The following is a 15,922-nucleotide window of genomic DNA, read 5'->3' on the forward strand; positions in this document are numbered from 1 at the left end:
TAGTTTAATTAGAAAACTAAACTGTAGATAAATCTGCATCTTAAAAATGAGAATTTAGGGGGTGGGATTGGGAGGAAGGTGTCTGGGGGGGAAAGGAGAAACATCTGTAATAAAAATAAATTAATAAAAATTGTCCAAACAGGGAAATTTTTAATACAAATGATAATTTTTGATAAAAACATTCCTTTGTTAATTACTTTAAAATTGATTCAGAAGACAGTTTTCACTAGCACAGGTTAGCTTTCCTAATTTAACACACGGTACTTCGCTTATTCAGTACTAACTGCTCACAAATGGACTCAAAGCAGTCCCTAATTTTGTAAGACTACAGGAATAAACCTCTCCCTTCCTCCCAAAGAACATACCTACTAAACGATGGTCAAGTGCTAAATTTCACCTTAGCAATTGACATGAAGGTGGAAAGAAGTCAAGTCTAAAAGATGGCCCAAATGACCTAAACTTTCAGCCTGAAATAAGGATCTTTATGGAAAGGGAGGACACTAAATAGTACTGATTTAGATAATTCAGTTCAGCAGAGGACATGCATCTATTCAAACAGAAAGCTGTAAGCTTATCTTTATTGGACAGGGTTGGAGATAGAGGCCTGATCTAGGCCACGAATTTTAAGAGAAGTATTCTGGCTCACCTAGGAAGTCATTTCTCAGGAGCTTAAGAGCCCACATGTACCAAAGCAAGCACACTCACACTGGTATCAGCTCAAAGATAACTTTAAAATAATCAGGCTTACAACATTTTCATAGCCCGTTCCAGGACTCTCAGGGTTACACAAATAAGACACCTGATCCAACTGATCATTATTCTTTTAAAGAAATTCAGAAGAATGCTTGGGCTCAGAGTTTCAATTTTCACTTAAAAGAAATTACCTTGCTTAAAATTTAGTCCTTGGGCCACTATTTATTTGAATGATAGGTATATTCATACATGGAAAATCAATCTGTTAACGGAACTGTACTGAAAAATAACCAGTGAATAGAAGTATCCCCTTCTCACTGCACCAACTGGAAAAAGAAGAAAAGGTACTCAATACAGACTCAGATACAAATGGATGAAGGGTTAGATGAACAGGTCCCTCATTTGGAATGCTGGCAGGAAGCCCCAACACCGCTCTTGTGTGAGGTAAAAACGCTGGGAGACCTACAGCAACACTGAGTTTTAAACTAGTTAGATTTTTTTTTTTTTTTAAGGAGTTTATCAACATGAAAAGTTATAATGGCAAGATCTAGAGAGAGCATTTTACTTTATAATTTCAGTTATTGAGTTTTTTTTATATTAAGTAAAATTAAAAATTTTTAAAGGAAGGAGAGGAAGGTGAGCAAGAGGCTTTAGACATCACTCAGCTGAACTTTATATGAAACATGGAACCAAGGCAGTTATCGGGATCATTTATGATGAAAGCGATATCACTTTAAAAATCAGTTATTAAGACAATTCTGGGGAAAAATCAGTTTCAAGACTTGAATTATACGAGTTAATGACTTAACTATCCACTTGATCTTTCTAATGTACTTCCAATTTTCAAGGAGACATCTCACAAGCTATATTGGATATAATTTATGCCCTCCTTAAACTTCAGGTTTACACCCAGACTTGTACCTTTAGAAGTCCATCGTGGCCATAGCCACCTTCTGCTGCAACTGCCTCCAACCCTGTCACCCCCACCCCCACACACACACCCCGACACACACCCCGGCCATATTCAGTTATCAGGCAGAACCGTCTGCTTGCGCCACATTTATCACGGGGTTTCAGTCTATCTTTTGGACACAATCCAGACACTACTCACCTATCTTTACTATGAAACTGAGAGTTCTGAAATTTTTTCCAACACACACACATGAGATTAGTATTCTGCTAGACACATTTTATCCTAGGGCACATGGGTTCTGCGTTCCGGTGGCCAATTAAAACCATCATTTTAGGTCCTACTCATATATACATATTTTTTAACCTTGAAGACAAAAGCAGTAAGCTCTTCAATAGAAATAAACACTTTAACCTGGCCAGCAACTTCCATTATGCAACATTTTCTGTTTCTGTCTTGGCAGCCTGCCTTTAAATCCTAGTAACTGCATTGCAAAGAGTCATCCACCTAACAAAATATTTTTAATGCCTTTAATTATGAGATCTGATTTGGCAGCCAAACTTCTACCAGGAACTTCTTGTAAATCTTTTTCCCTGAAATCCGCTGTTCTTGGTGGTAGTGTCTCCATTCACCTACCTACCTGAAACCTACAGAGCCACAGACATCCTGTTCTCCCAAGGCAGAATTTCTCAGAGATAACAGCCCAACCCAAGGGATTCCTACACACTATGTCTCACTCTATTAGTTCTCAATAGTTCATGCTGTATCTGACCCATAGTAAACCACGGTCACACAAGTCAGTGACCAAACAGAAATGAATCCTCAAACCAACAGGTTTCTAAAGAATTCTAAAGCCACCCCTTCCACTCCCCCACTTCAAGCCCAAGCACTGGCTCAATCTTTAAGTTACTAGCTCAGGCAAAAATCAAGGGAAGGAGCCTAAATCATGGGTCCAAGTCCACTCCCCGACCAACACACAAGAGGGGGTGTTAGTTACCCTGAGTCAGCCACACGAAGATATGCATTCAAGACACTATTCTGAAGGATTAACCTGAGGATTAGTGGTAATAGATGTAAAGAATGTGGCACAGCCCTGGCCAGTTTGGCTCAGCGGTTAGAGCATCGGCCTGCGGTCCGGAGAGACCCGGGTTCGGTTCCCGCTAAGGGCATGCATGTACTTTGGTTGCAGTTTGTCCCCGGCCCTGGTTGGTCGTGCGGGTGGCAGCCACTCGATGTGTCCCTTCACGTCGATGTTTCTCACTCTCTCTCCCTTCCTCTCTCTCCCTCCCATTCTATCTGTACAAAAAATGGAAAAATATCCTCAGGTGAGGATAAAAAAAAAAAGAATGTGGCACATAGCAACAACTTTTTAAATGGCAACTATTTTCAAAAGGTACAAACTTCCAGTTATAAAATAAACAAGTCATGGGGATATAACATAAGTATGTTGACTATAGTTAATAATACACATTAAATATTGTAGTTAGTAGTACACATTTGAAAGTTGCTATGAGAATAAATCTTTAAAATTCTCCACACACACACACACACACACACACACACACACACACAATCTGTAACTGTGTGGTGATGGATGTTAACTTGGAGCTGAGGGTACTCTAGAGAGATTCTGGGTTACCTTCACCACCATCACTGATACATATGAACCTGATAGGGCCCCATCTTCCCAAGCCCAGAAGAAAGGATCCTTCTTCAACACCATTGTTCCACTGAGGACCCCAGGCTCTTCTCTCCTCTTAAAGTCTGACTGTTCTAGACCAAAGCTGTCACCCAGACCACACAGCCTTAATGTCAATCTCAAAGCCCATACTCCACATGGACAGCCACACCACCAACTTCCAAATGAGACCAAGAACAGAAAAATAAGGAATGTAGAGAGGGAGCCCTGGACAAACCACAGAAGAAATGGGAGGGAGGGAAAAGTTCTAACAGTTCTAATTAGGAAGCCCAGGAGAATCCTGCCTCCCCACTTCCCCCTCACAGCAAGATAAAGAAGCAAATTTAAATTACCAGCAAGTTGCCTATGAATGATTAACATTTCAATTCTAATCTAATTAAGCCTTTTTATTCTTCTCTATCTGCAACCCTCCCTGTCCCTCTCTTCCATCCCTGTGCTTCTGTGTCCTCAGGTTGCCAAACAAATTACTACAAATTTAGGGGCTTCAAAAGACAAAAATTCATTCTCTCAGTGCCTGAGGCTAGAAGTCCAAAATTAAGGTGTTGGCAGGGTCACGCCCCCTCTGAAGGCTCCTTCCTTGCCTTTCTGGTGGTTCTCTTGTCTATCCCTGGTGCTCTGGGCTTGTAACTGCTTCACTCCAATCTTTGCCTCAGTCTTCACTTGGCCTTCTCCACATCTAGTGTCCTCTCCTCTTCTTATCAGGAAACCATTGGATTTAGGACCCACCCTAATCCAATATAACCTCATCTTAATTGAACTAGTTACCTCTGGAAAGACTCTATTTCCAAATAAGGTCTCATTCTGAGGTTCCAAGTAGATGTGAATTTTGGAGGAACACTTTTCAACCCACTATAACTCACAAATTAAAATAAAACATCAAAACCAAAATATGGGCCCTGGCTGGTTTGGTTCAGCAGTTAAAGCGTCGGCCCACAGTCGAGAGACCCGGGTTCAGTTCCTCGTATCTCGGTTGCAGTCTGTCCCCGGCCCCAGTTGGAGCGTCGGCCCACAGTCAAGAGAGACCCGGGTTCAGTTCCTCGTATCTCGGTTGCAGTCTGTCCCCAGCCCCAGTTGGGATCATGTGGGTGGCAGCCAGTCGATGTGTCTCTCTCACATCGATGTTTCTCTCTCTCTCTATCTCTCCCTCCTGCTCTATCTGAAGATGAATGCAAAAAATGTCCTCAGGTGAGGATATAAAAAAATATATATATGGGACAAAGTGGAGGGAAATGACAAGTTATGGCATCACAGAACTGCAAAAATGTCAAAGTTTTGATTTCCAGTGGATCCATGACTACGAAGTCCGAGTTGGAACTGATGCAGTTTTTACCTTTCTCTCAACCCATGGGAAACTAAAGTTTTAGAAAAAATCAAAAGTCTCAACCACAACAACACTAAAACACAGATTATTCCACTGATCCAGACACATGATATACTCTGAGGTTTGGTATTAGGTATAGATGGACATTCACATATAGTATCAGGAGTGGAGTAGCAAAAGATTAAAGGCAGGGGAGGAGGTTTTTCAGTTAAAAATACTTTAATTATTTGGGGATGGGGCATGGATGACCAGTTGGCTTTAAAAAAGTTACCTTAGGTTTTTAACTGCCACTCCTCCAAGCTATCCTTTTCTCATGATGACATAAGCCTACACAGAAGCATGATATATTAGAGATCTTGATCGTTTTTAATCAAGGTATTACTTTAGCTATATGGGGAAAAAATACTTGAGATCTGCTTAAAGTCTTGTGTACTCCCTCTGCTGGCTCTGAATTTAAAATAAATTCTCCATGGCATCAGGAGCCAAGTTACTCATTTCTCTAGACATCCAAAACACAAGGAAAAATATGACACGAATTCTCCCCAACACACGTAAAAGTCTTAAAAGGAAAAAATAAGAAATTACAAACACATACTGAAAACTGCCCAAGGCTTCTCTATTGGATTTTTTATGGGTTCACTCCAGGAGAACGCTAATGAATTTCATTTGTTTGGGGCAAGGGTCACTTCCTGCATTGGCCTTGCCCCATAACAAGTATGCCAGGAGCTTTCCTTGCTCTGTGTTCACCTCCTTCATTAAAGGACTAGACGGCTTCTGGACATGCAGGCTTGTGAGCCCCCAGAAAATTACCTGGCTTCTTCACCATAAGCGATTACTAGAGTAGCAAATTACTGGAAGGACCACAGCCCATCAGGGAAGTTAGTCCATTTCTCGTTGTAGTGTTATCCCATAACAGTTAACTGCTACACTGCAAAGAAAAAGTCTCAGGATGAAAATCTCAAAAGAAAAGTCCGAGTGAAGAGTGGATGACGCACTAGAAAAACCCAGCTTGAAACATACTCCAATCATGTATTTGCATTTTACCAGGAAAGAGCAATAAGTCACAACAATCTATGGATGCCTGCTACTTTACTTCTTTTTCCAATTGAAGAAATTGTGATACTGAAAAATAAGAGTTGTTTGGTCAGGAATAAAATGGTTAAAGGTACTGAGTCTGTCTGTGATAGTGATGTGATCAGATTTGGGGTCATTTATCATAATCACTAACTAGCCTAATAACCTAGTCAGAAAATTCTAGCTCAAAAGAGCTACAACTAGACCCCTGAAAAGGTCCATCTTAAAGACTGCTTGCTTTCTCTTCTTCCTTCATATGTGACATCTATTTTTCGATCCATGTACATAAAACTTCAAGAACACCTGAGACATATGCCCCCAAATGCAGAACATTATGGACAACTCAGTTTTATACAACAACTTTGCTCCTATAAGAAGTGGATAAGTAAATTTTAGGCAGAACTATTCCACAGTGACTCTTTCTAGACAGTACATACTGATGCTGCATAAAGTGGGGTGCACACACAGACGGCAGGTTAGATTTCAACTTTTTCTTAATGAAAGGTCATTCCGAGATCAGGTTTCTCTCCGTTTCTGTCATGGGTAGTGACTGGCACTGATGAAGTTTTCAGGGACTTCTACACTAGGAAACAAGACACTGTGAGAAATGCCTTACTTAGCAGAGCAACATTTCATAATTGCACTGCATCATATCAACATCAACACTAGCTGGTCTAAGACAGAGGCCACCTTCATAGCTACAAGTATCCAAAAGACTCTATACATGACATCAACTCACTCCCGAGTCACATTGTCCCCTTTCAGTGTGGAGCCCCAGACAAGGCTGTCCTCATGGGCTGAGGACATGGTGATCCCAAAAGCAGCTCCAAGTATCAGAAACACTTATCTGTTTGGTAGACACATTCCGTGCTCTGGAGGCTCTTACACTGTACTTGGGAATATACAGAAGTCACACAAAAAAATGACAAAAGAAACATCAGGAGTTAGGGGGTGGGCTGGGTAGGGTGGGGTGGATCAAGTAGGCTTTTCCAGCAAGGTGAGCTGGAGCTGATGAAGACTGCAAACACAGAAACACAGCTACTCTGGGTGAGCCAGCCTAGAGGAGGGGAAGAGGAGCTGAGAGAGCAAATGAAGTAAGAGTCTGAAGAAACCGAGGCACTGACATGAACAGCTGTGAAACCACAAAGGTTGGCAGCAAGCATTCCAGAACAGTGGTGCTCTGGGCTCATGAGGACATACTCAATTCTGTGTCCTCACCTATAAAACAGCTGGATAATTTCTAAGACCTCGTTCAGTTCTGAATTTGAGGCAAGAAGTAATGCAGGTGAGTCATCTGTTTCAAGGCTCCACCTCCACTCCAGAGGGAGGCCAGTCCTATACCAGGCTCCATGAGAAAGATTGGGGATCCCAGATTAGTCCAGGGCCCCAGGTGTGCTCGAATCTGGGTAGATATGGGAAAGCCCCAGCTTCTCCCAAACAGACCCAAACTATAGCAGCCATGTTACGGTGGCCTTGTATCTCCAAAGCAAGCTGAAAATGACCTGCAGAGAATTAAAGGCCAGCTCCAAACCAGAGCTCGACACCAACTTTGCCATCTGCAGAGCTGATACACTAGGGAGGGAAAGCAGAAGTACACATGTAAAAAAGGCAAAGAGAATGGACAATAATGACAAGTTCAGAGTATAGATTTGCATATTTATTTTCTGTCTTCCCCCAGTAGACTGCGAACGCCTGTGAACTGAAACCTTATTGTCTTGTGCCACTACCAGATCCCTGGGGCTGGCAGAATGCCCTGCACATAGTATGCCTTTCATAAATATTTGCTGAATGAATGCAATGGCATGTGATGCAATGGGTAAAAAGGGTTTTTTCTTTGCAATCTTTTATTCATTTACTGTACCCCAGTTGTAATGTCCCCTTGTCCACTGATACTCACCTGTATGTATGTCACCCCAAGTTCCTTCTACAGCAGCAAAAAGCCAAAGTGGATATTCAGGACCCCTCAATTTGTGATATGGGAAAAGGTGAGGAGAAAAATGAGGAGTTAAGAATAGAATCAAGTCTATTCCCTACAGGCAAGATGAGTGGGTATGAAAATAAAATAAATTCCATACTCTCCCCAGCCCCAGGGATCTGGAATCTGATGCATCAGCAATGGCTAAGTGGGCTACCTCGCCAGAATGCACAGGCCTAAACAGTCTTATCTTTGCAGTTTTAAATCAAGATCTTTGGATGGATAGAGTCTGCTAAAGTTTTCCAGAGCAAGTAAATGACTTTTTAGTGAGACAAGGCCCCTTCATTAATTTTTCAAATAAAAATATCTTGCAGATTTTAATAAGAATCACAAGTAGAGTATTAAAAAGTTTAACTACAAGATGTTCTTGTATGGTGTCATTCTCTTAAAATAGAGCTCTCTTAAAAGCTCCTAAAAATAAGTCTGCATAGTTTCATTTCATTTTCTAAGAAGAAGATAAACATATCAAAACAAACACTTAGCTTCTTTTTTAAAGAGTCTCTCTGCTACATGGGGCCCACAGATCAAAGTCTAAAAGGGCCAATTTCTTCACTTCATAGGTCGATGACACAGCTTTGAAAAAGAGGAAAACGGTCCCCCTAGTGTACTGCTGCTGTAGGAAGAGGAAGTATATTAGCTGAGAATCACTGACGATGACAGGACTGCCAAAGGAAATTACAAAACAGCATTTTGGCAACATGGGCCCAGCCGAAGACAGATTCCTCACACGTGACCAAAGACCATTACTGGCCCTTTCGTGAGTTACTCCAAAGGTGACTGAGGTCAAAATTATGAGACAGTATGCAATTATTATGACTTTGTAATTTTGAAATTTTAAATATATAATATATATATTTTAAACACAAAAGTTGCAGTTAAAATTTTCTTCACTCGGCATGTTGAAAGGGAACTGCCTGCATTAACCTAAAAGGCTAGAACAGTGGGCACATAAACAAGCTTAATGAGTGAGGTCAGCCCTCACTCACCTGGGATGACACTCTAAGAATGCATATTCTCTTATGAAAGACTCCATCTCCTGAAGAATTACGCTCTGCAGTAGCAACAGAAGTTGTCACACAGAATCCGAAATTTGTGAAATTGTGGGACCCACCACAGAAACTCAAAGCTGCCTAATGTCTCAGTGCCCTGATCCAGGGAAATACAGGTGTGTGTGTGTGTGTGTGTAGGAGAATAAGTGGTAAACAGGCCTTACAAGGTAAACTGGAGTCTTCGAGGTCTACCCAAGACAGGAGGAACCGAGAGAACTCACTACTTTAATTATGGGTGCAGTGCAAGTAAGCTTAATGTGAATTAAAGGAAATGTAACCTTTTCCCCCCTTAACCACATCTGATTATCCGCTTCTACTTTAGTGCCTGAGGTAAGAAAACCTGTGAGATAGCCATCACCTTTCTCCCTGACTCAGCAGGCATCTGGACAAACCTGAGTTAACCAAGAATGTCCTCTTTCTGTTAAAATGCTATCTTTTTTGCCACCTTTATCACTTCATAGTTCCCAAAAACAATTACTGATAGGCACTGGACAGCTATACAAATGTGACACACTCACTCGGCCTCCATCAATATTCATCTGTCTTTCTGATGCTGAAATAATAACCAAGACGTTTTTAAATTGAGAGGCAAATATAGTTTTCAGGAAAGCGACGTCTACCTATGTTAAGGCTACTCATTACTTAGAAAATGACCTTTTAAAAAGATCAATTTAAAGAAGAAAACTGATTAAGAACAAAGACCTCTAGAACTGCGGCTACTAATTACCTCTGTACTAACTGTGTGATCTTAGAAAAGTCATTAACTTGAAGAATCAGGTTCTTCACCTATTAAATAAGGGGTTGAACTACATCAGCAATCCTCATCCTGGCTGAACATTAGAATCACCTGAGAAACTTCAAACCTCTCTCCCTCCCCAAATAACAAACACTAATCCACCCACCAGTACAATTAAATCAGATTCTCTGAGTATTGGTGTTTTTTAAAGGTTCCCAGGTGATTCTAACATGCAACCAGGGCTCTGAACCACTGGTCTCGAGTCTGATCTCCAAAGTCCTCTTTCATTCTATGATCTTAGGGTGATAATTCTGGTTTTAGGGTCTCATAATGCAATGGCCCAAAAAGCCACAAAAGAAGTAAGGCCTAGACCCTGCAGACGTTGCTTATGTGCACACATGACTAGGAGACAGTAACCTGAATTCTAGACATTTTTAGAGGTTAGAAACCCAAATGCATAATTCAGAATGAAAGTAGTGTGGTTTAAATGAACATGCATGCTTCAAAAATGACTAATCATGATAGGAACCAACTCCTGAAACTTGGATACATGAACGTGGGTCACAATCATCTCCTGACCTCTCCCTTTTACCTCTTCTTCTGCCCCCTCTAAACCACAAGCACAGAAAGGGTTGGCTAGTAGTCATAATCGGAATATGAAACCAGCCCCAGTTTCAAAGGGCCTTCTCCATCATCAAAGATTTGGAAGTTCTTGCATGGCTGCATCTTTTGATAAAGGTCATCTTACAAAAACTCTTGAACTAAATTTTATCCCTATAGTCTTCAGGAATTAGTTTGTCACATAATATTCATAAGTGGAATTGGTGTAACAATTTACAATAAAAATAATCATAAAATGCGTGCCCTGTATTAAATATGTTAAGGCTTGAGAGTTTTAATTTATAATATTTCATAAAAATTGGTTAAAGAGAAGTAAGATAGAAGAGAAGGAAAAAAAATTATGAACCCAAAAATTGTTTAGGACATAAAACTACAAAGTTTATGATGAGGCCCAAAATCTCTTTTGCAAATCTTGCAAACTACATGAAAATATAATTAGCCCAGTCTCAAGTCATAGTTACTTTTGATAATACCATTTTCTCACATAATTTCTTTTTAAAAATGTTTTTAATATTTTAATATTATTAAACTGTATTATTTTAACTATAAGCACAACAGCATTAGAAATGCTATTTGTGGAATTAAATTACTTTTTAATCTTAAAAACCATAGGAAATGTGAAAACTCTTCCTACATTAACTTTTTTAACTAAGTTAACTAACTTTTAATTAGCAGGCTCTGTGCACCAAATTCAAAACATGCAGGACTAAATTTCAAGTGTGAGAAATTTGAAAAATACTCCAAAACCCCAAAGCTATCTTCTTAGATCCTGTAAACTCATCCCTTCCTGATACAGTACACTGAGATTAACCCTTGCTATGCACTTGGAAATTCAGTTTTAAAAGGTATCACATTAGCACTGCTTTGAAATGGAACTCTCCGCCTTTCTGTAAAGAGCCCTCATATCACACAACTGGCATTCCTTTGCAAAGCAATAAAATCCAATCAAATGTAATGTTCATACTGTCAGCATTTGTTAAAGGAAATGAAACAGATTTGTGGAATAATATCAAAGCACACATTTTGCTTTTAAAGTTTGTTTAATCTAAACAGGATTTAAATCTAAACAAGGCCTCTACAATAATGGTCATAAAAAAAATTTTTTTTTAAAGGCACTTAGCAAGGGTTTTATTTTTAAGCAAATTAAAAGTCAATGCACTAAATTCTTTAGCTTTTCATATACAGTCTCTTCTCCAGTGCTTCAGTTCTCCATTAAGGTCAAACTGTTCTTATTTTATGCACCTACTAGAACCCAGGAAGATACAGGCTCCCCAAAGACAATAAAGGAAGGGTCAAAAGGAGGAAGCAACTACCTCTTTAATTTAAAAAAAAAAAAAAAGGCAGCTAATTGCAAATAGAAGCAACTGACAAAGCACTTAGTATCTCCAAATGCGCAGACTCTCTTTTGCCTGGTACTGACACATTCATATCTTGAGGGAAGGGGCTAGGAGGAGCAAAGCAGCTGGGTATCAGCAGGGGCACAGTAGCTAATCTCTTTGGATGCCCAACTGCAGGAAGTCATTACATCATAGTCCTTTCCACACCTCTCTCCCTACCACGTGTCCAGTGCCCCCAAGAGGCTGAAAAGGAACAGTAGAGAGCCTCTCTTCAGGTTCACTTATTGGTAGAAGCCATTACAGTCCAGCCCTGCCACCAAACCTCCCTTTTAAAGGCCTAGGTGAGGCACCAGGCCTCCAGTCCCCCACACCTGGACCGCACCTCAAGGCCAGAGTCCAGGCCTCAACCCGAGCAGCAAGTGTGGCCATACCGCGCGGAGGTGGCAGAGCTGGCCAGTTCCTGGCCCCTGAACATCTCCGAGACTACTGGGGGCAGATTTACTAAAGAGACACCTCTGAGCAATAAAAGTGTCCATAGAGAGCCCACTAGAAAAGGTTTGCAACCACTGCTTTTTCTAACGATATTTTTATGTCTGTGGAAGTTAACACCTATAACCATGAAACTTGGACCCAACGGTTCTCACCCAGCTAGTAACAACGCATCAAGCTCCTGGAAAACAAATCCAGCTCCTCCTCCCGACAACGAGTCCCAAACACAACCCCCACGTCCCCTCACTCCACCCACAGCGCCCTCGCCGCACCCCTACTATGGTGAATTCCACTCCAAAGTTGGCCGCGGACCTACCTGCTCCACGCTGTCCCAGGAATCCAGCAGAAGCACTCTTGTCAGTCTGTCCTTCCCTCTCCGCAGTCCCTTGCCCCCTCTCTCCGAACCTGGCCATGCCCGAAACTTCCCAGGGAGCCTCCTTCTCCCCTGCCGCCGCCCCTCCGCGGCTGTCCCTAGGTACCCCTCCTTCGGGATCACACAGAACCCCCAAAGCCTCACAGCCGAGGCTCTTTGCCAACCCCTCTCCCCGGCGCGGGTAGGCGCGCTCCAACGAATCGAAGGCGCGTCTCGCACTGCGCAGGAGGCCCGGCGGGTCCCACCGCCCGCCCGAGGTGGGTACGCACCTTCCAGCCCGCAGAGCTGTTGCTGTCGCCCTTATCCTTGAAGTAGGGCACGCAGCGCACCATCCACTCGTAGATCTGGGACAGAGTAAGCCGTTTGTCCGGTGAGCTCTCGATAGCGCGAGTGATCAGATCGGCATAGGACTGGTTCCCCCAGGCGTTCCGCCGCGACGAGCATTTCCTTGGCTGCCCGGAGCCCCCAGCCGCCCCCGGCTGCGGCAGTGGCAGTGGCTGCTGAGGCTGCAGGGGAGTCTGCGTCCCCCCGCTCAGCGCGCCCACCGCGGGGACTGGCCCGGACCCCGGGTCCTGCCCTCCGGGAACCAGCAGCCGGGCCGAGTCCTCAAGGAGCATCCCAGCGCCCAGCGTGCTGCTCACGCCGCTGCCGATCGCCATGGCCGAGCCGGCCCTACCACCGCCGTCCTCGTCTTCTTCATCGTCCTCCTCCTCGAGGATCATGGAGTCAGCGGCCGCCTCCCCTGAGGGTTTGGCCGGGCTTCCCTGGAGCTCCGGCCTCTGCAGGGGCCACGTACAGGAGCGCGGCCGGCTCTGGGGCTCGAACTCCGGGTCTAGCTCCACTTCGAGCGGAGAAAGCGGGGCCGGTGAGGCCGGCGCCTCTGCCATCTTCGCCGCCCGCCCGCGGCTCGGGCTCTCGCGTTCCCTTCTCTGCCCAGGCGGGGTGCGGCGGGGGAGGGACCGGGACGCTGCGAAGGCTAGGACTCCCGGGCGCCGCCGCCGCTACTGCCGCCGCCTGGGGAAGCACGAGAAGAGAGAAAAGGGGAGTTGGTTATCCCAGGCTGGAGCCCAGTCCTCGGCAAGTCCTCAGCCGCCACCGCTCCCCGACCGCACCGCGCCCGCCTTCCAGGAGCAGGCAGACCTGGAGACGTGCGTCCCGCGAACCTGGCGCAGCAGACACCGCCCCCTGGCCAGGCCTCGGGGGAGACGCGGGCGAATCGACGGGCTCGCATGGGGCAGCACCCTCCCCCAGCCGCTGCCAGATCTGCAGGTCTCTCCTGGGCTAGGTGCTGGGCGGGGACGAGGGGGGAGGGGCAGGAGGGGGAGGGGAGGGGCGGGGGAGGGGCGCGGGCCGTGCCTTTAAAGCGGGCAGCGGCCGGAGCTGGCGTAGCCCAGCTGCGGTCGGAGCCCGAGCTCACGCGGGCGTGCGTTTGTTTATGTTTCGCTCAAGCCCGTTCAAGTGCTTCCCGCGGCGCCGCCGCCAAAGTCTGGCGTCTCGGCTCCTCTCCCGGTTCCCGGCCCTGCCGCCTCCGCGCCCCCTTGCCACCCCCCTCCTAGCGGACGGGCCCGAGGCCGGGGACGGCGCGGGCAGCTCCCTTCTCCCCTCCTCGCCCGCGGGCCGCGAGAGCGAACGTGGGTCCGAGCGCACGAGGGCCCTTGTCACTTCCAGAAAAAAGAAAACACGGGAAGGAGGGCAAGCAGCTCGGCGGGTGTTCGCAAAGGGTCGAGCCTAGCAGAAAGGGCTACTTTGGGATTTTGTGTGGTTTATTTTCTCACGGACATTCCGCCCTCCACCCCTTTCCCTGTAAAGGACGGGGGGAGGGGGCAAGTCGGAACATAAATCTTCCAACAGGTCGGGAAGCGCCAAGTCTCCCGGATCGCCAGAAAACCCGGACCAGCACGTTCATCACCTCCTTGCTCCCGCTGCTGCCATCTTGACAGTTTCCCCCCCTTCGCTCAAGTCCTTTAAAAACACTAGCGGGAGAGAAGAGGGGCGCGCACATCGAGTCACGGGGAGGGAAAAGGGAAGCGCCTGGCCCAGCTCAGAAGCAGATCCGGAGTCACCGGGAAGGCGGCCGCCCCGCTGCACAGCTCCGGCGCCTACCTCGGTTCCTTCCCTTCAGGGACGAGGGGGGAGGGCGCACAATCCCGCGCGGGCCCGGGGCACGACGGAGATGGGTCGCGCAACCTTGGCGAAGGAGAGGCGCTCCGGCCGCCACCGCAGCCCGCCTGAGAAACCGCCTGTCAGCCTGCGCGCCGCCGCCTTCCACATTCCTCCTCCTCCCTTCCACGAGCAGGGCGGCCGCGGCAGCAGCACAAAGTTATAGACACACGCAGGGTGCCTCAACCTAAGCTGACGGCGGGCGGGCGGGTGGGTCTCCGCCCAGGGGGAGGGCTGGGCGGCCGGCCGGAGTGTGCTGGTGTCCGTGTGTGTCTGTGCGCTCGCGTGCGCGCCTGCGCGGCTCGGCTCCGCGGGGCTGCAGGCGTGGGTGTCAGGGCGCGCGCCGCGGGCCGGGACTCCGCGGGCTCCCGCAGCCGTCCCCGCTGGGCTCCTCCTCCCTTTCTCAGACCCTCAACAACAAAGCACAGTGCTGGGCCAGAAAAAGAAGGAAGAAAGAAGCAGAGCCCCCAAAGCTTCACGAGGGCAGTTGCGTGGTCTGCTTGACGCGGGATAGGGTGCCTGGCACCCGGGGTCCCCGTCCAGCGCGTCTTTCCGCCAGGCTCTGGGCCCGCCCTGGTGTCCGGTTCCCGTTTAGAACCGAACACCAGGTAACACCCGAGATAAGATGCTGACCGCAGATTGCAAGGGTTACCTCGCGTGGAAATACTGACAAGCGAAGATGTTGGTCAACCCTTCAGGACTTCGATAAGCTAGTTGATGCCCTCAGATTTGATCAGGCACCAAGAGGTTTGCACTGAGTCTCTTAACCCAGGACGCCCGACGGCAGTCGTGTTTCACTTTTCAGGCTTTTATGGCAAACGAAGGGAGAAGTGTAACTAACTCAGAAAACAACAACAACAAATTATTCCCCCATTCCTAAACGCGAGAGCAGATTTTGAACAATTGTGAATGGGAAATAATTTGATTATAATTTGTAAATGACTGCAAATATCTAACTCTGCATTTCTGACTTTTTTAAGAGGCCTCTTTACTAATCTTTCCCCAATGATCAGTGCCCAAATCATTCATCTGTGCACTAAGAATGCACGGCATGCTACACTCACACCAAAACTCTATCCACTTTGGATTATTAAAAAAAAATTTTTTTTCTTAAATCCTTCCACTGGAGATATTTTAGAGTCCACAGCTGGCTACTCAACACCCCGACACACAAAAAAGCCCAACCCAGCGTACGCAGAAGTCCGCCCACTGGGCCTACTCCAGGCTCCGGGCTTTGCGCGGGGCCCGTCAATCAAGTGACGAGCAGTCCCGCCCCTGCACCAAGCTAGTTTGACGCGTACAAACAGATGATGTCATTGTATCCACACGCGCGTGACCCGGGAGCTCCACACCGCGAAGCCATTCGCTGCGCCGCTTACTCGTCAAGCCACGCCGCGCGCTGACTGGCTGCGGCCACCAGTCTCCAGGTCCCAGACGCCCCTCTCCGTCCCCCGCCCCCAGCAAATAATAAACAATCGAGTAAAA

The 15,922-nt window shown here is 46.2% G+C and overlaps 1 protein-coding gene and 1 long non-coding RNA gene across 8 annotated transcripts in view; both read right to left on the reverse strand.

Moving 5' to 3' along the window:
• LOC118621863 overlaps positions 1–10,532 on the reverse strand; it is a 61,791-nt gene extending 51,259 nt beyond the window's left edge. For 3 of the 6 annotated variants that reach the window (XR_004957811.1, XR_004957812.1, XR_004957813.1), the window contains exons 1-2: positions 7,595–10,532; positions 4,895–4,950 (exon numbers count right to left, since the gene is read on the reverse strand). This is a non-coding gene — a long non-coding RNA (uncharacterized LOC118621863). The remainder of the gene's footprint in view (positions 1–4,894; positions 4,951–7,594) is intronic. The other 3 variants (XR_004957810.1, XR_004957809.1, XR_004957814.1) reach the window with 1 other exon arrangement.
• Positions 1–14,556, reverse strand: part of FOXO3 (forkhead box O3) — a 113,877-nt gene extending 99,321 nt beyond the window's left edge. Inside the window, exons 1-2 of one of the 2 annotated variants that reach the window (XM_036249260.1) lie at positions 14,381–14,556; positions 12,547–13,291 (exon numbers count right to left, since the gene is read on the reverse strand). In XM_036249260.1, coding sequence (XP_036105153.1) covers positions 12,547–13,164 — 618 coding nt within the window. In that variant the 5' untranslated portion in view covers positions 13,165–13,291; positions 14,381–14,556. Of the gene's footprint in view, positions 1–12,546; positions 13,424–14,380 lie in introns of those variants that run through there. The other variant, XM_036249261.1, reaches the window with a different exon arrangement.
• Between the last annotated feature and the right edge of the window lie 1,366 nt (positions 14,557–15,922).

Source organism: Molossus molossus, unplaced genomic scaffold (genome assembly GCF_014108415.1).
Source record: "Molossus molossus isolate mMolMol1 unplaced genomic scaffold, mMolMol1.p scaffold_m16_p_8, whole genome shotgun sequence".
NCBI classification, from domain to species: domain Eukaryota; kingdom Metazoa; phylum Chordata; class Mammalia; order Chiroptera; family Molossidae; genus Molossus; species Molossus molossus.